The following is a 24,689-nucleotide window of genomic DNA, read 5'->3' on the forward strand; positions in this document are numbered from 1 at the left end:
ACCAGGGTAGACGACGAACTAAAGCTGAGATCAATTGAAAGAAGAGTGGGGTAGCGGTGGTGTGTATAGAAAGAGAAAGCTAGGAAACTCAAGGAGGGAATGGAATGATGACACCAGTTGGGAAGGAAGAATGGTAATGGAACGAAAGCCCAAGATCATGGGGCGGGATCGAATGGGCACTTAGGCCCGTATTCTGAAACGTTCCTCACCTCAGACCATTTCCTTACCTTACGTGAGGAGCCCTTCATGCCTCCTTACCTCAAGGAGCTCCTTCAGGGCTCCAGCGTATTCTAAAAGCTCCCCTCAACGTTCCTTTCGAAAGGGCCTCCTCAGTGAGGTAACGTGCGTACTTCACGAGTCTTGGTTCGAGGGTAGATGTGAAATATTATATAAACATTCACTTTCAAGCCAGAATAAAGAATATGTGTAATATTTTGTTATGCGCATCGATAAATGTTGACGTGCGCACTGCTATTTTGCTAGGCAGGTGCACATGTTGTTCTGTTTTATTTAACGTTCTGCTTTTTCGGCAGGCAAAAATGTTGGTCTAGCAACATTGGCGACAATCGTCTGACCGCTTCTGACTACGCCACCACGCTTCTGACTTCTGACCAACGCCGCGTTTTGACAGATTGTGATAGCCGCGTACGTAAAAATATGCCGGGGAAGCTGTTTTACAGCGACGAAGAAAAAGACCTAGTAACAGAGCTTGTGCGTAAGTACAAGTTCTCAATCGAAAACAAAAAATCCGACACCGTGTCGCTGTCGAGAAAGATGAAAGCATGGGATGCACTGACTGCCGAATTCAACAGCGCAGAAAATGTGCGGCCGCGCACTGTCGCACAACTAAGAAAGCTATGGGACAACCTAAAGCAGCGGTGGAAGAAAGAAAAGGCCAAGCAAATAAGGAATGCCATGGCTACAGGTGAGATTGTGCTACTCTAGAGTTTGCCCTTGTGTTCGAGCCAATGTCTATCGCAGGAGGTGGGCCGCCGCCGGAACCTGTGGACGAGCGGCTGTCGCAGATCGAGGCTGCAGTTCCGCATCTTTCCGAACGCGTCAAGAACCCGTATGATAGCGACCGACCACCATCAACGCAACCTGCCGATAGCGTGGCTGACATCATCGCCGGAATGACGCAGAGCAACCCGGAGGACAGTGACGACGGTCAGTGACGACCGGCCGCTATACGCACTACTACAGTGTGTTTTTGTGACATTGCTAGGTTTGATAAATCGTTGTGCATAGCTCACCGATGTATACGGTGTGTCGAGACAGCTGCAACGCACCTGCACAGAATGCCGCCGAAGCGTGCATTCAATGCTGTTCTACTTATGCAGCGACCAATTATTTCACGCAAACGGTAAAGCCTCGCTTTCACCGATTCGAACAGTTTGTGGGATCTGTTGTCTTCACGGTGTGGAGTAAACAAAAACAATAATGTAAGCAGAGCGAGGGGAGATGCACTGTGTCATGTTTGTTTGCATGGCACTGCTAATTCGTTGTGATGTTAGAATTATTGTGCATACCAGCTAAGCTGAGCTGATATATATATATATATATATATATATATATATATATATATATATATATATATATATATATATATATATATATATATATATATATATATATATATATATTGGTAACCCATATCTTGGTAACACCTTCAGAATGCAGAAAATAAGAATACAGGCATAAACATGCAGACGTTCTTATTCCTTGGTTATTTGTCTGCCCAGTATGTTTTCTTATGCTGTGAAACAAATACCAAGCAATGTTATGCATGCGAACAGTGACATCACTCAACGCTTACTGAAGTTTCATCTTTCTTAAGCACTGCCTAAAACAGTGCGTACCATATCTACATGTAGATAGATGTGGCGGTATAAAAATGTAATTTTTATGTAACAAATAAGCCAGAGTGCCATAATATTACTCTTAACCCATACATATCCGTGTTTCCTTATTGTGTAGCCTTGTGCACGTCAGTTTTTCTGGGCTCTTGAATGCATGAGTACTATACGAAACCACAATGAGCGCCAAGTGCAAGAGGAAATGTGCAGGGTCCGCTATTTTCTTGCGTATAAGGACCATGAAATAAGCCATTACTACAATCTCCGTGGCTTACTGTTTCGTTTCTATGAGTACATATTTATCTTCAACTGTAAGCACATGAGATGGCCAAATAAAGCACAAACAGCGAGCACTGGTATTCAGACAATTTTTATTTTATAGTATGATAGAATACTAGTTAGCAGCAGACTAGATAATTGTACTTGTGTTTTCTAAAAATGCATTTTTATTTTTGCAGATCGCACCCTGGAACTAAGTAGCACTGAATATTTGTATGTGGATTCTGCGAATGCAAGATCCCCGTTACCAGCAGACCCTACTGATGCCTCATCTGAGCCTGCGCAATGCAGACAGCAAGCCTCTCAGCATACTCAATGCGCTACAACCCAGTCAGCATCTCAAGAAACAGCGGTTAGCCGGCGTGCACTTTTGCAGCAGACGCTATCCACTGAACTGGAATCCCGGCTGCAAGCGTTGCAGGATGAAAGATGTCAAAGAGCCACAGAGCACAAAGCCAGAATGAGAATGATGGAAGAAGAACATGGATGGAAAAGACTGCAATATGCTGACGAGGAGAAGAAAAATTTTTTGCACAGGATGCAGTTGCGTCTTCTGAGGGCTAAACTGAAGGTCTCCTCAATGAGAGCAGAAGTTCTTGCCAAGCAACTGGCTGGTGATGAGGCAAAGAGCAACTCTCAATAAACAAGTTGTAACAGTTTTTAGCGTAATGTTCCATTGGAGCCATTACTAAATCAATCAATCAATCATTTTATTTCAGTATCAAAGACACTTGGTGGGTACAGACAAAAAGCCATTCATCAGGCTTGACAAGGTCTGCACCCCCGAATATTGGCAGACAAGGCGCAAAACAAATACAGCACGCCTACATAAATAAACCGAACAGTGTACAGAAGTCAGGTGTGTGTGCATTTACGGTCTTAAATCAGCTGCTATTGTCATAAATACTAGTAAAAGAAGCATAACAACAAATTATTGTGTAGAAACAAATAATAAGATAAGAAAGAAATACGCTTGAACACACGACAGGGTCACATGAGTACATGAATACTGCATGAGATTACATACTCTATTGCGAAAGCAAAAAGCACCGATAATTAGAACGTCACAGTAAAGCAAAGCAGACTATTAGGTGTGGCACTGTGTTATATTTGAAACTCTGAATTGTTAAGCAGCGCAGGTAACTGGTATTTTAACATCTGAGTGCCATACTTTGTAATTACATATAGGAAACAAGGCATGCACATAAGACGAATGTTTAGATGTCCTAACACACCAGTGGTGCCATGAAGTAATAATGGTCTGTCGTTTTCTCCGTCTATGTCCCTGTCTGGTGAGCTGCAGTGCTCGAAAAGCGTCTCTCAATGAGCCGCCTTCGCAGCTGGTTGCCACGAGGAGTGTCAGCTGGTGCAGGCCCTGGTTCACTTGCATCCTCTTCTTCATTTCCACTCAACCAGAAATCACCCAATTGAGACGCCACGTTATGAAGTGATGCACATGCTGTTATTATTGCACATGTCCTCTCCTTTTTTGTCTGCAGTTTTGTCTTCAGGCAGCCAAACCGCCTCTTCCAAACTCCAAATGCTCTCTCTACAGAGTTTCTCGTTTTAATTTGGCTCTTGTTGTATCTGCACAAAAGTACACAAAGTTACAGCAGAATTAGTCAAAACAAATCAGTCAGCCTGTCAGGTCACAGATGAGCTTAATTATTCGAATTTTTTTGTATACACACATCCGACATACCTTCCCATCAAAACTGGATGTTAAGTAGTGCGTTATGGCAATACATAAAGTGCATGGCAACTCTTGAGCAACATGTAACAAAGGGTACACTTTCCAGCTGCACTGTTTCGTGCACAAGGCACTTTCTTTAACTTTATATCCTTTAATTCAAGTGGTGCATGTTATCTATGGCACTCACCATAAGGTACATGTACACCGCCAAACTGCACACAATCAATAGAGCTGATGAATTTAAATATGCATCCTGCCTTTTTTCTGCAGCTGTCTGGGGGTATTTCAGGGGTGGCATGAGGTACGGCAGGCAAGCGTATCCCTGGTCTCCCAGAAGCATGCCAGACACAGTTCCCTGCTCGTATGACGTCATTACACGACTGTTTTCAAAAATTCGGCTGTCGTGAACTGAACCAGGCCAACCTGCAACAATGTCAAAGAACTGAAGCTCGGGTCCTGTCACAGCCTGGAACAGCAAACAAAAAAAATGTGATTTTAGAAATACTGCATACCTCTGCACACAATAAAAATTCAACACAGAATGAAGAAAACGTTAGTGACATACATTCATCATCATCAACCTGTGTTTATGTCCACTGCCTCCCCCCCTCCTCCCCCCCCCCCCCAGGACGAACGCCTCTCCCTGCGATTTCAAATTACCCGTGTCTTGCGCTAGCTGACTCCAAGTTATGCCTACAAATTTCCTAACTTCATCACCTCACCTAGTTTTCTACCGTCCCAGTCAGGATTTGTCAGTGTCGGCCGTATGCACTCAAACCCAATTTTATTCTGTAAATTCCCTTCTCATGATGATGACATGCATTACTTGAGCTATAAACAGTTTACACGTTAAAATGACACGATTGCACGACAGGAAATTAATACACGGGACAGACTTGTCTGCAGTGTTTCTTGTTGTCTGGATCAACTTACCCAGAAAAACGTATTACATCGCTTAATTAAACTTGTGAAATACACGGTACGCACAGCTACTCATCGTGCAATAATATTTTAGCTACCTCGACATGTCACTAACGCGCAGAAGTTCGCGGGCATCAATCAACGAGGTATTCCTTGAAAACAAGTAAAAACTAAAACGCCCACAACTTACCTGCACATTTATCGAAAACACGCCTTTTCGGTTCCGGTACACTTCTGCGTTGTCTCCTCCGGGACTGATGATTTGCACGTGCGTGCAGTCGATGCAGCCAGTGACGCCCGGAAAGCCAGCGATATTGTAAAACCTTGTCTTGACGGACTTCGCTTCTGCACTTGTTGGTAGGCGCACGTACTTGCGGAACAGTCCCACGCAGATTGCCTGCGTCACCTCCCAGATGCTCCTGCTCACGGATGGCTGCGATACGTTGACGAGGTCACCAACAACAGTCTGCATCGCGCCGGTTGCGTAGAATCGGAGTGTGATGAGGAGCTTTAACACAGGCGGAAGAGGCTCACCTCTTTTATCATCATTTCTGTTGAGCCGGAGCTCTTTCAGTAGCAGCACAATAGACTGCTTGGAGAAGCGATATCTAGACCGAAATTCTTCATCGCTGTACAGTTCTAGTGGGTTCAACCGATCTCTCAGGTTTCTCGCTGAAGGTGATGGATAGCGGTACACCTCACCGTACACGAAGTCAGTTGCTCGTAGCGCGAATTCCACAAAATTTTCAACATTGCTGTCAATGAACGAGCCACACACCGCCATTTTTTTTTTGCAACTGGCCGCGGCGCCGTAGCCGCCTAATAGCCGCCGTGCTACTAATGCCATCTGTTGGCAGATGAGAGAGTTTGCAAAGTGCTGCAGAGAAGCGCCCTTTTAGTGCAAGGAGTGAGGCAAGGCGGCACCAAGGTAGCTCCAGCGCCACCTTAACCTAAGGGAGCTCCAAGGAAGGCCTCAGTGAGGGCACCTTAGTAAGGAGCGTTCCAGAATATGTGGTAAGGCGTCCTTAAGCAGTTGAGGTTTCCTCAGTGAGGTAAGGAGCGTTTCAGAATACGGCCCTTATAGTCTTGGAGCGCTAAATGGTGATTTCAAAAAGCGACTGCCAAACCGGTAAATTTTCGAATTATACTGAGCTACACTTGGCTAATATATCAAATTTCTTAATTTTTTACTCAATACCGCCTCTTTTAGTACGCAAAAGCAAGTGCCAGCGCAAGCAGGCGCGTAAGCCCAAGAAATAAACAATTACAGAAAAGGCGTTTCATTTATTAGAATTGAAAGAGACGAATGAATCAGCTAAGCCACTCCTAAAAATGGCACTGGTCCAACTCGCTGCATTCCGAGAAGCTAAAAGGAGGAAAATTGCGGGGATGTTCATTTTCCGGAACGGAGTCAGTATGGAATGGAGGAAGCCCACTCCACAATTCTGACACGTGCCCATAAATATAACAATTTCAATAAAAAGTGCTAACAAGAAATTTGGCGTAAAGCATTCAATTTAATTTTCTGAAACAATCTGCCTGTAAAAAAATGGAAGACGCTTAAGCTTCGCCTTCAAGAGTGGAACGCGATAGCGTTATCGCATCCCGTTCGCACCGCCTACTAAAGCGCGCTACGCCAGCCAAACGTCGCGATCGGCACAGATAGCCGGGCCCCGACGCGCCATGAAGGCGGAAGCGATCATGGGGCGAGTGGCGCGCCACGTGTCAAGGCAGCGCCGTACATTGCGAGGTGGGGGTCTTCTGTTTTTGCCGCAAGATGGTTCTGCGTGTGCGCAGAGCGCAGCAAAAATTTAGCGGAAACGTACTTCGCTACTCGTGCAACTGCGACTTCTGTAAGTTACATGGTCATAATTACCGATATACGCCGCAGCATAACTTTCTACTGCACGTTTCTAAGGCAACACCGCATTCACTAGAGGCGATTTTGTCCCGTTTTGAAGTAACGAACTCGTGGCTGAGAAGTAGCGTCTCCGTCTCACACTCCGGAGACCCTGGTTCGATTCCCACCATCTTGCAAGATGTTTTTTATTTATGAAGTGCCTTCTGGGATTTATCGCTCACGGCCAACGTCGCGGACGCCGACGCCGACGACACCGGGTTTTCTGCGACACGAGCTCCTTAACGCTGTCGCGTTAAAATTGTGTGATGTTCTGAAGGCTGGCTAATCTATAGACTATCTATAGGCTTCAGAGAAATAAATAAAGATGCGTGGACGGCGTTGACTGCAACATGGCTCTGCGGAGTGCCGCCACGCGCTCGTGTGTTCACACTATGAGTGAATGAGACTGCACCTGAGTGTCCACGGCAATTTGGCGGCACGCGAGTTGATCAACAACAAGGTTCTTCTTGTAAGTGCGATGTGAATCTCGTCAACATCAAGGGAATAATGTCGAACACTTCTGCTGTACTTCAGCGAACACTTCTGCGGACACCCAGATCACGCTTTTTATTTCTTATGCAACACTCCGAACAATAACCTTCTAAAAAGAAAAGAAAGCTAGATTGACCGAGTGATAGTAGAAGCAGATCACAATGGAGACCGGGGTTGAAGGTATTGCGTCACAAAGCGCTCTAATGACTTTTAAAATGGTAACGCGAACCGAAGGGGCAAGTTGCAAAACGGGAAAAACGCGTCCCGCTGCCTCGATCTGCTTCGTCGAAGCGTATCGAACCCCTCTTCGCGCCTTTACAAAGCGAATGGCTGCCATGCACGCTCTTGAAAGCAAAAACAGAAAAATATATACGAATAGAAACGAATGCCTATAAGACACCGTCATTTTTTTTTCCCATGCCTCGATAGCTCTAGGGGTCTCGACACAGAACGCGGCACGTGACCACCCTGGAAAGTTTGAAAGATTTTAAAAAGCGATTAAAAGCTATGTAGATAGACAGTGCGGACGCAGACGGTTATGCACCGGGGTGCCGATGAAGCGATAGCGGCAAAGTGAGGGCAGCCACTACAGGAAGGGCAACTTGCGTTCTTGTTGTGACGATCTCTCTTTCGTGCGCCTTTGTTAATGGAACTTGAGCGATCAGTCGGCTTGCCGGTGCGTGTCAGAAGAGGCCTATAGAGCTGGGTGCTGGTAGATCGAAGAGCGCGCTCGTTTTCAACGCCTTCGGGTGAACGCACGCCAGATTTAACGCATTAACACGGTTTCTACTCTGAAGCTTCCCGCGGGACCGAATGGTCACGTTCGGAGAAATTCTACTGCACTACCGCAGAGAGCGGTTACGCTACCCCCCAGCACACAAATCACTGACTAAGTCTCAATCCACCACTTGGCGACTCCTTCAGACACGAACTTTTCCGAACCCCGTGCTTTACAACCGCATGTACCCCGACGCATACTCACCACTCTGCAAAGCGTGCAAAGCCCGCGCCGACCTCAATCATATTATTTGGCAATGCCCCAAAGCCTCACCCACCAACACCTCCCGCACTAACACACGCATCATTAGTACGGCCGAGCAGTGGGAGACATTGCTGCTCAGCTTAGACCCAGAGGAGCAGCTCTGGGCCGTCCGGATGGCCGAAGACGCCGCCAGAAAGCAAGAACTGGCCGCCGTCTGAGGAAGGGGTGGATTGGGGGTTAGTCTCCCGACCCCCGCCACCCCTTAACCCCATCAAGGACACAATAAAGTTTTATCTCTCTCTCTCTCTTCCTGCATACGATTGTGTTTGTTCGAAATTTGGCGACAGTCTAATGCACATGACCAGCACAGTGGACAGAGTGAAAAATGCGGCCTAATTTAATATTTAAAAAAAACTAAAGTACACGGCTGCGACTCACAAGTGGCCTCTTCGTGTTCAGAGACGATGTGTGCTTAGGAAGCGCGACAAAGTTAAAAGCGAACCACCCAACGAAACAACTTAGACGCTGAGTTTGAATACCGTCGCCCCTTCAGCCTGCTATGAAAATATATGTTTAACGTTTTCGACTATTTGCAGAAAAATGGGCTGGAATCTAGCCTTTAGAGATGAATATTGCACAGACGTATCCATCCTTCTTTTTCTGAACGTATATTTCTTTCGTCTCCTTTCCTCTTTCTCCTGCGCAGGGAATAGTAGGCTAGATGTCATCACACCCGCCGTGGTTGCTCAGTGGCTATGGTGTTGGGCTGCTGAGCACGAGGTCGCGGGATCGAATCCCGGCCACGACGGCCGCATTTCGATGGGGGCGAAATGCGAAAACACCCGTGTGCTTAGATTTAGGTGCACGTTAAAGAACCCCAGGTGGTCAAAATTTCCGGAGTCCTCCGCTACGGCGTGCCTCATAATCAGAAAGTGATTTTGCCACGTAAAACCCCAAATATTATTATTAGATGTCATCACGTGTCGCCACCTTCCATACCATGCTAGCTCACGCTGACCTCTGCCATTCGCATAACAAATTCTTTCTCCTCCTCTTATCTATGACACACTAAGAGTCGATAGGTGCAATCAATTTCTTCTGCCCACTTCTTGTCGCCTATCCGTGCGTTACTGCTTCCGCGTACCTTAGGCGATTAGCCAAAACATGCCTGCCCTTTCCTTCAAGATAACGATATTTATCGGTTCGCAATCTCTACAGTTTCTTATGACAGAGAGTATAGAGACCTAGCACTATTTTCTTCTTTTTGTCAACCTCATCGGACGTTCCTAACCAAGTACACTAAAAAAAAAAAATTCCTCGCCCCTGCATTTTAGTGACTGTGGCGTTAAGGGGACACTAAAGCGAAACAATAAATCAGTTTAGACTAACGAAGCATTGTTTGAGAACCCTGCAGGCATGCATTTCAAAAAAGTAGTTTGATTATTAGATGAGAAATTGAAGGTCCAAGTATCAGTATTCGAATTTCGCGCCGAACCCCCAACGCCGTTACGTCAGCGTGACGTCAGAGATCCCAAAGTACGTTTTCGCATTTGGGCCGCGTTGGCTGAATAAAGGTTCCCGAAACTTGCCATGTTTAATATCTGCTTTCTTTAGAACACAATGTTGTCAATCTGTACCGCTATGTATAATTAGTAGGCCCTAGAACATGCCATCAAAATCCAAGACGTCACAGCCCCCAGGTGCGGGAACTTAAGTAGGCGTCGCCACCTGTCTTTCGTTCTCGCGCTTTTTCTGGCTTGCCAAACGTCTTAACGTTGCAAGAGTGGTGTTTTTGGTGTTGTATAACGGTAATTTCCTGATGCAGACGAAATCATTTTTCACTTTAGTGTCCCTTTAAGTGGTGTAGCTCGAGGTCGCGAGTTCGGTTAATAACTGCTGTGGCCGCATTTCGATGGGGACCGAACGCAAAGAGCCACAGATGGGCAAAATATACACAGAGTCCCCATCCTACTGCATCCTTCATGATCAGATTATGGTTTTAGACGTGCACGATCTCACAATTTAATGTTTCAATCAAATCAAATTCTTGCAGGTTCCGCCTTAATTCTTACTTCAGTTCTTCCAGTTAGATCCCACGCTATGAGGCACAGCGTCTGAAAACAAAACACGCGTGTTTGAAGGATGAATGGGTGAAGGGTGGGGGGGGGGCGTAGGGGGGGGGAAAGGGCGCCGTGTTAATTTCGACTTCCATGTGGCTCTTTGGCGCACACCTAAATCTCAGTGCACGAGTATTCTTGCATTCCGCTAGTATAGAAATGCAGTCGCCACTGACCAGGAAACGAATTCACGACCTCGGGCTTTGCGGCGGAAAGCCATAGCCGCTGGAGTCACCTCGGCGAAAATATCCGAACTTTCTGCTTTATTATGTCCGAGTGTTTTGTTTTGTGATGAGGAACGCGCGCTCAGCGTGTTACAGTGGTCGTCGGTACAAGCTTGTACGTTCAGTACACCGTTCCTCATGTACAGCGACCTTATAAGGCAGGCCTATAGAACACTTAGCGTTATAGGTCGCTGCTCGCTTTTCTGTGAGAGCTGTGGCTGTGCAGACAGTTATACTAACCCTCCCCCCCTCCCCCCCCCCCCTTTCTCTGTATAAAACGTCCTCGCGATCATTCTGCATCCGACATGAAAGCGAGAACGCGTGCGCGCATGCCGGTGTACATCAAGCTTTACAAGTACATAGGAAGGGGGAAGCCGCGCCTTCTTTTTTGTCGTCACGGCACAGCAGCCCCCTCTACTGGCTAATACCCTGCACAGTTAAAGCCACACACCCCCTCTCCCATAACAGCCACCACCCGACCTAACAACTCCTCTTTGGCATGTCAGAGGGGTCCCCGTTGTACCCAGGCACGGCTGCTCTACAAATGACTCAGATGACTTTTTGACCGTGAGAAGAGAGGTGTCCGTCCGTAACGTGCAATCAAAACGATTCCTTTCTTTCTTTCTTTTCCCTTCCTTTCTGGTTTTCTTTTTTTATAATCCATTCCAACTCCACCTACCCCCGCACGTGGCACGGAATTTTAGCTGGCATAAGAAAGATGGTACGCTGGGAAATGTGACATTGTCCATACATCCTAAATTAGGCCAACGAGCTTCTTCGCCGATTATGGCTTGAACATTTGTAAACTATAGATTTTCCCGATCTGGCAGTGTCACGGCAGTAAATTGGGACTTTGTGAAGTAGTAATTGCCGCTGTAGAAGTGTATCTGTACTCGTTGAACCAGATGGGGTTTATACAATAGGTCCCACAGAGAATTTCTAAGAGATGCCGGTAAAATTTATTTGACTGAAACGAGACAAATCAGCCAGTTGGAACATTGCAGCGTCTAAGTTTACGAACTCCCTCGGCAATGTGGGTTAGGAGCATTTATTTAGTAATATATGAAGTCCTTTACGAGAAGTGGAGAAATGCTTCAGGAACGCCAACTTAAATTTCCTCCGGCCCCTTTTATCTCATCACAGTATTATTGTCAGTTATCTCTTTCATTTTACTCTTTCGTTGTCATCAAAAGGCACTTTCTAAGGAACTATACAGTGTTGGTATCTTCTAAAGACTCCATTAACACTTCTGTGGTTGTGTTCAGTTGATGCACCTGACGATAGTAAAACTTAATCCAATTTTAACCCTCCCCCTGTTTTCCCCCTCTGATATCTTTGAAATACTAAACACCGTAAATGTATCAATGAATCAGTGGCTAAATCAACCAATCTCAACAAACAAGCGCCAAGCAAATAAAAATGCATAAGCACAACTAAGGTTCCCTTGTTTTCACGGAATAACTGCTCTCAAATACAGACGCAAGCTGTTTTTTTTTTTTTAAACCTGTTACCGAACAAGCCAACCTGCATCTGAGCAAAGGAACAAATTTAACAACGGGACGTTCCTAGAAAACGCTTTCACACTGTATAACCGTGTACAATACGGTTGAAAAAGATAGAAATAAATCGAGCCGGGCGCTTCGAAGGTCGGGGGTGTGGGGAGTGCTTGCCGGGAAGCCACCCGCTTCGCGAGGAGTATAATGGAGCGAGTCTAAAGTACCGCGCGCGTACATTCGCTTCCCGAACCTGGGTCACACCGCACGCGCCCATGCAAAGACCAGCGGAGAGGAATAAAAGAGTCTCCGCTGTTCCCTACACTGCGAAAAGATAGATGGTGCCGGGAGTCCTGCCTTTTTTTTTTTTATCAGCGACATGACACAGGGAGGGCTGTAGAGTGTACACGGCACATGCCCACGTGACAGGCTCCAACGCACGCAAGACGCAGACGTATACGCATACAGTATACACATGTGAACGCGCGCGCAGAACTAGAACAAAAGTACGTTCTGGCAGCGTTTACGGAGAGCGCCTTGCCAGCAAGGGGTGCTTCCTTCGCGTCCATTTTCGAAAACACAGAGTCGGATCGGCGTGGGGAGATTGTTTTCCTTTTCGCGTCAGCGTCTTTATTCTACGCACCATTTCGGCTAACACACACGGTTGATGGCACCCAAATGGACCGGTGACGAATTGTTCTTAGCTCGTTTGGAGTCGCTGTCTTTTTTTCTGCTGTTTCGTTTTTTTTCAAATTCTTCCTTTCGCGAAGCGAATCAGGTGTCCGACAGTTCTACTTGCGCTGAGAAAATATCTGGTCTGCCTGTCGACAGTTCAGGTAATTGATGGTTTCGGGGTGACAGATGCGTGCGGTAGCCTGTTTCTTGATTGCCCGTCTTATCGATAACTTTAGGATGGGAGTCGTGTGGGCGACAAGCTTGAGCATCTCTTATTATTGTGAGTTATACTGTTGGGTGAGCGGAGGAGAAAGAAATGGTCCCGAAGACAACTGTAAGAAAAAAAAAATCCTATCTGTCTATATATTGGAAGGAGGGCGTCTTTGGCAGTGTCCAAGAAAGTCGATTGGGACAGCAAAAACAGATGACTTTACGGATATAATGACACCTGCCTGAAAATTTCAAGTGATGTTTAGAGTGATATCTTTCGCTCTAAATTGTAGAAGTATACAGACCTCTTAGAAAACGCCCTGTTTCCTTCCTGTTTCTTCTGTCTGGTGTATATCTATCTATCTATCTATCTATCTATATATATATATATATATATATATATATATATATATATATATATATATATATATATATACGCATTGTCACAATTAGTGGACATCGATACGTATACAATGCGTTCACCTGTGCTGCTTGGTACACATTTCTAAACATGTCAGTCAGTGCTCTGTCGTGTGTTTTTTTTTTCTTTGCTGTGTGCTGTGTCGCGCTGTTTAAGGTGCTGCTTAATAGAATATGTATGTTGCGTGTGATCAGGTACACAATTACTGTGTTTCGAGACCTAAAGCGCGCAGCTGATGAACATACGTTCTTCATGCCTCTGCACGCCAATGATAAGCGGGAAAAAAAATTAAAAGTACCCGGTTTTTTTTTTTTTACATTAGCGCTCCTTTAGCATAACTCGCAGGCAGCTTACCCGAGGAAGCAGTCAAAGCATTCTTTTCATTGGCACTGCACTTCTTTTGTAATATTCCTAATGTTGTTCTGTTGTTATTAAATTGATTACTTATCGCGTATCGTTCACTATATTGAATGTGCGTCCAATCGTGTTTATAAAATGCTTATGCTACTGAACGTCTGCAACGGCTCCATTGTAGTCCTTTGGGGCTAGGGGTACCGAGATTTCGTGCTGCGCTGAACACCACACACAAATGAATTAGAGACCATTAGCTCGGTGCTACTAAGAAAGCCCACATTCCGAGTGCATATTTCTGCAGCGGCGTAATTGAGCTCAGATCACAGTCACGGTGGTGCATCATAAAGCTTTCTTTTCTTTGTTCTTTGTCTTGATGACAACACGGTGATGAAGGCATGCTAAAATGAATTGACGCGCATTGCATATAGCCAGTTGCGGACTCCAGACGGCTGTCATATTAACAAAACAAAACAACCATTGCTCAGAAGCTTTATAGCGACATCTAACGACAACGGACAATTGTGTCCGTTCGCAGCAAATAAAAGAAAGAAAAGCTAAGAGTCCAGCTTGCCACCGGTACTTGCAGCTGGACAGCAGTAACAAAAAGAAGGTGAACGTTTTGACGAACGCTTATATGCCCGTATGGCCATTACCAAAAGGGGGTGACCCCCGGAACCGCTACTCACTGTGCACATGCTATTATTTTTTACGCCTCGATATTTAAAAAAAAAAGAAAGGACACTAAAGTAGCAAATCCGGAGCCGGCCACCTCAACTGACCACAAGCTAGTCGGTGGTGGAGCAGAAGGTGCCGGACCGGCAGAAATCTTTTGGCAGCTGCGAATTTCGCTGATTGATGACCGACGCTGCACACTGTCTGACAGCTGTCTGCAAGCAGACTCGGGGCGCTCAACTCTTACGCTGGACCATACAAGCCGTTGGTGTCATGACCGGACCACTGTCCAGTTGGGACTAAAGATATAGAGCAAGACAACTGGCGCAGACAGGACAACAGATTTATCTTCACCTACACACAATGCCACTAAAGTATCACCGCGAAGCCAACTAAAAATGGCAGCCGCGATTCATTTTATGTGCTCTCGCAGAAACATATTCTGAAATTGCCTTCGAATTATGCGTGATCAAAACACTACTGTGCTCAACGAATGCTCAAGGAAAACTTGAAGGCCCAATTATCCATGTTAAGTTTACGTTGTTATAGGTGCCCATAACGTTACAGCAGGTGACTCAGCATAATCGCATTGTCTAACAATGGCTCCGCACACTTTCCTTAAAAACGCAGCCATTAGGTGTCGCTAATGGCGCATTGCCGGTTCTCAGCATCGCTGTAAAACGTGCCCGTCAATCTAATCACACTAACACAATTACGTAAATGATCAGCGATTTCAAGCCCGCTATTGCTCGAAGTCGAACACAGCCATAAGGCCTGGGTAAGACAAGGAACTGAGCAGCTTACTGAATTTTTACGTGAATTCTCCGCACCTGTGGTTCTTATCGCTTTGAAACCTAATGTAGCACCCTAGAAAAACGCGCTTCTTCCAGACCTTTTCTATTTCTATTCTTATTTTAGGGAAGCCTGTAAAAACAATAAAAAATGCACCCGACCCGCTGAGCTTATAAGGGCGGTCACCTAGTGTGTAGGCCGGGTGGAGTCAAATCAGATTATCTAAATGTTTCGGGTGCGACAGTTCCCTGGAGACTGTCGCTGAGCTGGCGTGCTATTGTTATGGCTCTTAGCACGACTGGAGTTGGTAATACTCGTCATAAATACCGATAACTGTCGACCTCCGACAGCGCAGCAAATGACTCGCGCGGCTTCCCCGGATCGGAAGACGAGGCAAGCACGCCTTTACGCGCAAGGAGATTGTCCAAATTTGTGGGGACTATCGTGTAGCTTCAGTGTTGGCAAGCGTATTCCCTGTACTTGCTGTTTATGAGCAGATCTGTTGCTCGTATACTCCCGGCGCCATTATTACAGGATCGGATTGTTCTCAGTACTGCTGTTTCCGTTGTCTTGCCGAGCATTACCACTGGCTTGCACCACCCGTAGACGCGACGCATACGAAAGAACTTGCCAAGCGAAAGTTTTACCATATTTTTTTTCTTAGAGAAGATGCATGGCCACGAAAAATCGGAAAACGCGAACTGTCTTTCGTGAAAGCGAACATTGCCTCCATTCTCGGCAGGATATCACTTGGTGTATAGCTTTTTTTTTCCTTTTCACTAATAGTATACCAGAAATATATTTATAATAATGCGATCCTTGGCCAACATACTCATTGCAAAGACTAGCTTTAGTGGCCCTTCGAGAATTTCTAGAAGCGAGGGATATTCTCGGAAAACATTGAATAGAGTGTTTAAATTTGATAGCACGCATTCTATGTTTTCCTTTTACCCGACTTTGGCCAATCCAATACCTGGTTTTTTGTAACGTCATAAGACTGTAATCCGTGATTTATTATGTGCCCTTATTTTAGTCTAGCTAAGTGACTGGACTTTGTGTTTACTTAAGTGCGCATATGTGATTGGATTCTGTGTTTCTGTGTTACTGAGTTGGCTCGTTTTAGTGTGGCATTAGCCTACTTACGCGTGACTGGACTCTGGGTTTTTATGATTTGGAGTTGTCTTTCAGTTACAGTGTGGCAGTAGTGTACTTATATTACGAAAATTAATGTTGGTATGATTTCACTATTTTTGTTACGATTTACTCGTTTTTTTTAAAATCCCTATATGAAGAGGAGCAGCCGGCGCCAATTAAAGGTGACAACATCTCCTAAATACCTGAGAATAAAAAAAAATGCTATAGCATATAAGCTTTACGGTGTCATTTTGACATGAGGCAATCAAATGCAAATTAAATTCTGGGACGTAACGTGTCAAAGCAACATTGTGATTATGAGGCGCGCAGTAGCGGGGGAATCCGGAACTTTAAGCTTGGCGGCTGGGATTTAATCATGCGCTCCCGGGCTTAGTAGTGATACGCCAAAGCCACTACACGTCACCACGCACCACGACGGGTTATGAAAAACTTGGCATAAGTTCATTGTGACTAGAAGTGCGAAATTTGAGGCGGTTCCGGTTCTTGGTACATCATTCACTGCCACTGGCAGTAAGCAAAGGCTTCACGGTGACAGCCGCAGTACTACACACATCGCCCCAATTTGAAGAGGGACGAAGAAGAAGAAGCATCGAAGAACATGGAGAAAGATCGGCTCCCGCTTTCAACATCGGTTTCGACCCATTAGTCTGAGTGTATCCTTGGTTCGGTTACATCAATCGACGCTTAGCATCAAGAGGATTACGGTGACACCAGGATTTCTACGGTGGGTCGACTATTCACATTTTAAGAGACTTTTTCGAGCAGCCACCATTGCCGCCGCGCTAGGCCAGGTGCTGCCTGAGTGTGGCAATTGGAGGCGAGTCAGGCATGCAAGTCATGATGGATGGGGAGGAACTACCTCCCGACAAGTGCACCGAAGAGTACGGATGGCAGGCAGCAGTTTCTAGGCGAATTTCTACCAGATCCGCTGTTAGCGGCAATTCAGCCGGAGCTAGGCCTCATATGGCTACGTCGCCTAGAACATTCGAGAACGGCAGTCGAGTCAAGAACAGGGTCGCCACGGCATCCCGAATGCCATACTTGCCGAAAGATCACTTTAAAATCATACTCCGACCACGCGGCGGACTCAATATTAGCAAGATTGGCTCTACCAAGATAGGCAAAACCATCGTTGAAGCAGCTGGTCTAAGCTCGGACCACATTGCATCAGACATCATATGCCCGAACGTGAACCAAAACATAATTGTGGCGAGTACGCCGCAACGAGAGAATGCTGAGAAATATGTGAGAATCAGGTCAATTAACCTGAATGGATGCAGCTTCGAGATCAACGCATATGAGGCTGCACCTCACAACACGTGCAAGGGAGTGATAAGGAACGTTGACTTAGCAGATGGCCCGACGGAGCTGGAGAAGAACATAGTCAACTCAAGAAACCCTTTGGCTCTCGCCGTTAAAAGAATCAAGAATACCGGTACGGTGATCATCGCCTTTGATGGACACAAGGTTCCGAATTTCGTCAGATATGGCCCGGTCCTTGTAAGGTGTTCACTATACAAGAAACAAGTCGACGTATGCTACGCTTGCGGTCGGCTCGGTCACAGAGCTGATGTGTGCCCGTCTCCGCAAGAGAGAATATGCCGAGGCTGTGGTGCAGTGAATCCGACTGACAAACATCAGTGCCAACCCAGGTGTGAACTGTGTGGTGGCCCACACCCAACTGCGGACAAAGTGTGTAAGCAGCGCTATACAACTCCATACGTGGTCAGAAAACGGAGAAACGAAAGAGCACTAGCAACCAACGTCAACAAGGACAATAACGACACGCAGCCAAGCTCAAGGTCCCGCGGCAGGTCCAGGTCCCGCAGTCGCTCACGCTCCAGGGGAAGAAGCGTGTCCAGATCCCGACCCAGATCCAGATCCCAATCCAGGACGCGATCCGGATCAAGAGATCGGAGCCAACAGGCTGCATCGAAACCCGGGGAAGGAATCAACGGATCCACATGGGCCGACAAAGTCAAGGGAACGGCCATAGCGGACAAGACGCCTCCTCACCGGGACAACAATAAAACAAGACTTATCTGGGCCGACGACGCGCGTACCGATCCGGTAAGTGCCATGCTTTGTGACCCACCCCCAGAGCAAAGTAAGGATCGTGAAATAGAAAGACTTAAGAAAGAGAATGCAGAACTAAGGGAAATGAATCAGAACATGATTAGAGAGATGACGGCAATAAGGAAACTCTTAAGCGAGGCTAAACAAGCAGAAAACAAAGATAGCACTAATACACGCAAAGAAGCCCCAGTCCCGGCGCCTGCTGGTGAAGGCCCAATGTCAGCCAAGCGTAGGGCTGTTGAAAGTAAACTCAAGAACACTGAAACACAGATGGAGGAAGTCAAACAAGCGCTGGCGTCTTTTAAAGACAACATGCAGATGCTTATGGACAGTGTCTCACAGTTGACAATGAATGTAGGCCATATACAGACGGCACTGAATGACCCTAAGGAGGGACTGAAGGCTTTTGGCGAAAGAATTAAAACCCTGGAAATGATGACTATGTCAATGGACGTAAGGGAACAATGCGGGTCGTCATTCCTCAGAGCTACACTAACTCCCCAGGCGGGGGAGATGAATATGCAATATGGCTCACAATAAGAGGGAATTTCGAATATGGCAGTGGAATTGCGGGGGGTACAATAACAAACGTTCCATCATCCAGCAATACCTTAGGTCACTTCAGTCTAAACCGGATATTATCGCACTTCAAGAGACAGGATATGGATATGTCACACTCACTGGATACAGAGCCATAGAGTGTCAAACGTTCGGTAGGGGCCTGTACGTGCTTGTAAATAAGCAGCTTACACACATCCCACATGAATTAGGCGTCATAGACAAAAACCTAGAGTACCTCATGGTTGAGGTTGTAGTACCAACTTCACACAAAAATCAAAGGAACAATAGCTTATTCGTACTCAACATTTACAGTAATCCGAAACACCAGAAACAACACTTCAAGAGATTATTCGAAAAGGCTACTAATTTAGCTGGAAGTAGACCTCTGATTATATTAGGAGACTTCAATGCAGCCCACGAGCTATGGGGCTACGTTAGGACGAATGCCAAGGGCAGGAATCTGTGGAATCACGCGGATGAGCTAGACCTGGTCTTAGTCACGGATAAGACACATCCTACAAGGCTTGGCAATTCTGTCTGCAGAGACACCACACCTGACCTTACGTTCATTAAGAACACAGAGCATGTTTCATGGACTAATACAAACATGAATTTTGGCAGCGATCATTACGTAATAGAAGTCACACTGGAAGTTGAGAAAGGCCGAACTCGAGAATTCGAGGTCGTAGATTGGGACCTTTTTCGTAAATTAAGAGCCCAAAGCGGAAAAGAAACCACCAAACTCAATCTCAGAGACTGGTGTGAGGGCATCAGAAGGGACATCAAAACAGCGTCCAAACGAATTGTTACAGATACTAATGTAGAGGCAATGGACTCGAAACTTGCCCACTTAATAGAAGCCAAGGAAGCCATAACCCGAAGGTGGCGGGCACAAAGGCTAAATCGTAGGCTCAGAAAAAGAATCGCAGAACTTAACAAACAAATCGAACAATACTGTAACACCCTCTGCCAGCAACAGTGGGACGAGTTTTGTGAGTCAATCGATGGGCAAATCAGGAACGGCAAGGCGTGGAAATTGATCAAGCATCTGCTGGATGAAAAAGGCACTAAAGCCAACCAAAGACACAGCCTTGCCCGAGCCATACACGTAGCCCTTAGGGATCAGCCCATCGAAACAGTTACCAAACAACTAATTGACAAATACCTACCAGTTAGAAATGAGCAGGACCAGCCACTTCCATCAGAATACAGGGGAGCCGCTCAACCGGAACTCGACCAACCCTTCACCATATCCGAAATCCGGAGGGTGTTAAGTGAACTAAATCGAAATTCAGCCCCCGGTCCTGATGGAGTAACAAACAGATCACTTAGAAATCTCGATGAGCCGTCCATTGAATCGCTGACAGACTTCATTAATGAAGCATGGATCTCAGGCGAAGTCCCAGAAGAATGGAAAACTTCACAGGTTATACTAATACCCAAACCGGGTAAACCTCCAAGCTTGGACAACTTAAGGCCAATATCACTTACATCATGCGTGGGGAAGGTCGCTGAACACGCAATCCTTAACAGGCTAAAAGACCACTTAGAAGACAATAATATATACACTCACAACATGCTGGGTTTTAGGTCTGCACTTTCCACGCAGGATGCCATAAAGCAAATTAAACACCACATACTCGACGGATATTCTAGAAATACTAAGGCCATATTGGGATTAGACTTGGAAAAAGCGTTCGACAGAATCAAGCATGAGTACATCCTCAGAACGATAGAAGACATTGGACTCGGGTTGAGGATGTTTAAATACATCAAATCCTTTCTCGAAGCACGCACGGCGAAGATAAAGGTCGGAGACACAAACTCGGAAGTGGTTCAGCTCGGAGATCGAGGAACCCCCCAAGGATCGGTGATCTCTCCCGTCCTTTTCAACCTGTGCATGATTGGTCTGTCCAGAAAGCTGGGCAAGATTAACGGCATTGACCATACCATATATGCTGATGATCTCACTGTATGGTGTGCTGGTGGCAGTGAAGGGCAGATACAGGACGCACTGACTGAAGCGATCAAGACGGTGGAAGAATACCTGAGGCCCACTGGACTCAGGTGCTCCCCCCACAAATCGGAGTTACTACTTTATAGACGTGAAAAGGGGGGCAGGCCTAAGGGCTGGAAACCTCTATCGGAAAGCAATATACACCTACATACAGAAAATGGTGCCAATATACCCAGAGTCAACGTGATCAGGGTACTAGGCTTTTTCATTGATGCAAACGGTGGAAACCATACCGAGGTGAAGAAAATCACCCTTAAAACGGATAACGCGTGCAGGATGATCAGGCGCCTGGCAGGAAGACACAAGGGCATGAAAGAAGATAACCTCATCAGGATAATCAACTCATTCGTACTCTGTCATATATCATACGCCGCTGCCATGTACAATTGGACGCAGTCTCAACTCAAAAAGCTTGACGCAGTGATCAAGAAGGTTGTTAAAAGCGCATTGGGGCTCCCAATTCGAACCAGCACTGCAAAACTGCTCAAATTAGGAATACACAACACGACCATGGAGATCGCGGAGGCTCAAGAAACATCACAAATAGCGAGACTATCTACAACCAGCACGGGAAGATCAATCCTGGACAAGATCATGATCAACCCCATTACGGATTCAGCACAGTACGTTAAAGTTAATCAAGAATTCGCAAACAACATAATCGTCGCACCTCTACCCAGGAATATGCACCCAAAACATAATATCAACAGGAGAGTCGCACGAGCCAGGGCGTTAATCGAGAAAATGGATAAAGGGGGCAGAGGAGCCTGCTTTGTCGATTCGGCTGCCTACAAAGATCTAACTAAGTTCGCGGCGGTGGTAGTAGATCACCAGGGCAATTGCACAAACTGCGCCACGGTCTACACTAACAAACCTGAAGACGCTGAACAAGTTGCCATTGCATTGGCACTAACAGACGATAGATTCATCGAAATATATAGCGACTCGAAAACGGCTATTAGAGCTTTCAATAGGGGAAAGATTGCCCCGCAGGCTGCGAGAATAATTAACAAAAGGCAAACAAATGTTACACGTTACATTTATTGGTTCCCGGCGCACCTTGGTTCACTTGATGGCATTCCCGTCAATCCAAATGAATCGGCCAACAGCGTCGCCCGCGACCTTACAGACCGGGCCGCTTTTACATATGGTTTTGATTCTGCTGGATTGGAGAACTTACATAGAGATACGCTCATTACATACAATGAAATTACAAAACATTACTACATGGGAAGGAGGGAGTTTCCACCCCCTCACTATAGGCTAAACAGAGCACAAGCAGTTACACTTAGACAATTACAGACAGAGTCTTATTATTCACCTGCACAAATAAAGAAATGGTATAACATTACAGACATGAATATTATATGCAAAGCATGCAAACAGGAGATATGCACGCTTGGACATCTGCTCTGGGAGTGTGGGTCGCTCGGCCCTGGCATTTCCCGGAATCGGTTTTTAGGAATGATCAGATCTCCTGATCATATCCCTCAAGTCCTGGCTGTCCAGTACGCCCGTGATAGGGCTAGGAGGCTTGACCTCCCGGTCCCAACATGGAACTAGCCAGGCAGGTGGCAACACCTTGTACAGGACCAGATTAAAGTTTTTCCTCCTCCTCCTCCTCCTCCCCAATTTGAAGTTTTCTATTACCCTCTTGCAACCACGCGATCATTATACATTCTATCTTTCCAGCGGTTATCTTGCGCAAGGTTTAATTTGGGTCACACGAGATGAGATTTCCTTATTTTGGCATGCTACATTTAATGCCACCAATTAAAACCATTTTGTGAACTAAGAAAGTAAGTTATACATTGTTTTTAAAAATTTTGTTCGGATAATGCAGTGTTTTTACAGTTTCGATTGAGTGCCCGTGTCAAGTAGCGGCCTTTTTTTTTCTTTTTTAGTTATCTGAGTAAGTGCAGCTCCGAGGTAACATAATTACCTAGCCAAATTTAGAAAGACAGTTCTTGGAACACGCAGAAATAATAATAAAGAAGAGCTTTTGATTCTAACAGTTCATAACCTGATTACTTGTATCTGTATTTTTTTAAATCGGAAACGACAAATCAACGCAGTGACTTTGATGATTTCGGTTAACTATAACTGCTTCTATATATAGTCTGTGAAACTGCGATGAAACCACAGCCTACTGGCAAACGGCGCGTAGAGAGCTGCTTTCTTATTTCAGATGAGGCTATCATTCCTGCCTAAGGACTGGCCAAACTGGAACGTGTGATAAAAAGCATTTTAATATCTACCACATCCCTGATTTCTTTTATTCGACGCCTAAATTACGGGCTCGCTGTAGTTAACGCACAGGTGACCCTTTTCCGCGCTTACATCAAACGCGTAAAAGAATGAAGGAAACACAAAGGAGAAAGAGATAAAGAAAGAAATAATGTGCATTAATGCGGATGAACTGCGCATCTTCAAAAGCCCATATATGATCATAGAAACACAGTAGGAACATACAGATGCACAAAAAAGAAGACGAAAGAAGAGGAAGAGAAAGGAATAGATGTCCTGTACAGCTTGTCCCCCTTATTTAGCATTACATGATACGTTCATTGTGTTTTGACATTTTCAACCAAATGGTAATGACTGTCTCTTTCCGCATGCTAAAAATTAGTGCGTATTTAGAAACAAATATTTTATAATTAAAGACAAATTAAAATGAGGTACCAAAAAACAACTCACGATCTGCAGGACTTCAATAAAGTTTTACGATGCCATGCCATACCATACCATATCAAAAAAAAAAAGCACCCCCCCCCCCTTCCTATTGCAGGCCGAAATAAACCTACGAAGACGTTACGGCACCCATTCAATGCCCCGCCGTCTACATTCATCGCCACCTTTCTGCACACACTGCGAGAGAGCCGGCTGTTTCCTTTCGTACAAAGGAACGAAGAACGCGGTAGCAACAGTGTGCAGGGGAAGGCAGGGGGCCAGACGCTGCCGGGCGCAACAGCCAGCGAGGCAGGACGGAGTGTCAGCGGGGGGAGCGTGCAACACAGTCGCAACCCAGCAACGCGTCTAAAGAGCCTCGGCTTCGCTAGCCGTGTCAGCACTAATTTGATAAGCCTCCTCCCCGCCATCCTCCCCTCCCCCACGGGACACGGCTGCCCGAAAACCGAGTTTTGACCGAGAGGAGAGAGGCGAAGTGCAGGGCGATCGATTAGCGGCGTATACGGGCGCTGGACACCAGAGGGAGCGCGGGAGCGGAAAGGGGGCGCTCATTGGCCGCGGTCTGTTTCACTATTGGCCGCCCACTGAGAGAGACACGCTTGCAGGCGAGCGAGCGTTCGTCAGAAGCCGGAGGCATTTTTTTGTTGCAGGGAGCTCCGATGTAACGTTTCTCGCTGTGTAACTAGGAAGACGAGGCAGGCGAGTATTTAATTAGCATACATGGAATGTTGAGACCGCGTTCAACGAGACACACGCGAAAAAAAGAAAATGTGAACTACTTGTGAAATGACTTCTTGATAGACGCTTAGATCAGTGCTTGTCGTGAGTGGTGTTTTGTTGACGACGTAGCCAGTGGCGTATTTCTCTTCTAAGCTCTGGACTAAGCTCTCGATCTGAATTGTGTGCGTGGGCCTGCCATTCGTCATAACACGTGGAGGAATGTGAAGTGTAAAAGCACTTCTGTAGTGGGGTGGACAGTACTTGGATGTTTCATAAAGCTCGCTGCCATGTCATCCTTAGCTTCATTAAGTTCATTACAATTCTTCCACCGATTTCTTTACAATTGCAGACAGAGGACTAATAGGGTAGCCGAGTTACATTTTTACTTACT

The 24,689-nt window shown here is 46.0% G+C and overlaps 2 protein-coding genes across 4 annotated transcripts; one reads left to right on the forward strand and one right to left on the reverse strand.

Moving 5' to 3' along the window:
• Nucleotides 1-616: 616 nt before the first annotated feature.
• Nucleotides 617-2,811, forward strand: LOC135916948 (myb/SANT-like DNA-binding domain-containing protein 3). 2 transcript variants are annotated; one of them, XM_070521175.1, is made up of 4 exons: nucleotides 617-715; nucleotides 813-925; nucleotides 982-1,167; nucleotides 2,315-2,811. In XM_070521175.1, the coding sequence occupies exons 2-4, from the start codon at nucleotides 916-918 to the stop codon at nucleotides 2,776-2,778; spliced, it is 660 nt and encodes a 219-aa protein (XP_070377276.1). In that variant the 5' UTR covers nucleotides 617-715; nucleotides 813-915; the 3' UTR covers nucleotides 2,779-2,811. The 2 variants fall into 2 exon arrangements, with proteins under 2 accessions (XP_070377276.1, XP_070377275.1); XM_070521174.1 differs by having other exon boundaries at nucleotides 652-925.
• A 112-nt stretch (nucleotides 2,812-2,923) lies between these two features.
• On the reverse strand, nucleotides 2,924-5,521 carry LOC135896322 (putative nuclease HARBI1). 2 transcript variants are annotated; one of them, XM_070521176.1, is made up of 3 exons: nucleotides 4,940-5,521; nucleotides 4,252-4,294; nucleotides 2,924-3,722 (listed from the first exon to the last, which is right to left on the reverse strand). In XM_070521176.1, exons 1-3 carry the CDS (start codon nucleotides 5,219-5,221, stop codon nucleotides 3,685-3,687), a joined length of 363 nt encoding a protein of 120 aa, XP_070377277.1. In that variant the 5' UTR covers nucleotides 5,222-5,521; the 3' UTR covers nucleotides 2,924-3,684. The 2 variants fall into 2 exon arrangements, with proteins under 2 accessions (XP_070377277.1, XP_065280762.2); XM_065424690.2 differs by having other exon boundaries at nucleotides 4,086-4,294.
• Between the last annotated feature and the right edge of the window lie 19,168 nt (nucleotides 5,522-24,689).

Source organism: Dermacentor albipictus, chromosome 7, assembly GCF_038994185.2.
Source record: "Dermacentor albipictus isolate Rhodes 1998 colony chromosome 7, USDA_Dalb.pri_finalv2, whole genome shotgun sequence".
Taxonomy (NCBI): Eukaryota; Metazoa; Arthropoda; class Arachnida; order Ixodida; family Ixodidae; genus Dermacentor; species Dermacentor albipictus.

Coding starts and splice junctions, on each gene's coding strand:
- LOC135916948 (XM_070521174.1), top strand. CDS start 658: ATGCCGGGGAAGCTGTTTTACAGCGACGAAGAAAAAGACCTAGTAACA. Junction 926..981: donor AAGGAATGCCATGGCTACAG/GTGAGATTGTGC, acceptor TGTCTATCGCAG/GAGGTGGGCCGCCGCCGGAA. Junction 1,168..2,314: donor CCCGGAGGACAGTGACGACG/GTCAGTGACGAC, acceptor TTATTTTTGCAG/ATCGCACCCTGGAACTAAGT.
- LOC135896322 (XM_065424690.2), bottom strand. CDS start 5,221: ATGCAGACTGTTGTTGGTGACCTCGTCAACGTATCGCAGCCATCCGTG. Junction 4,295..4,939: donor TGTTTTCGATAAATGTGCAG/GTAAGTTGTGGG, acceptor TTGCTGTTCCAG/GCTGTGACAGGACCCGAGCT. Junction 3,723..4,085: donor CAGACAGCTGCAGAAAAAAG/GCAGGATGCATA, acceptor ACTTTTGTGCAG/ATACAACAAGAGCCAAATTA.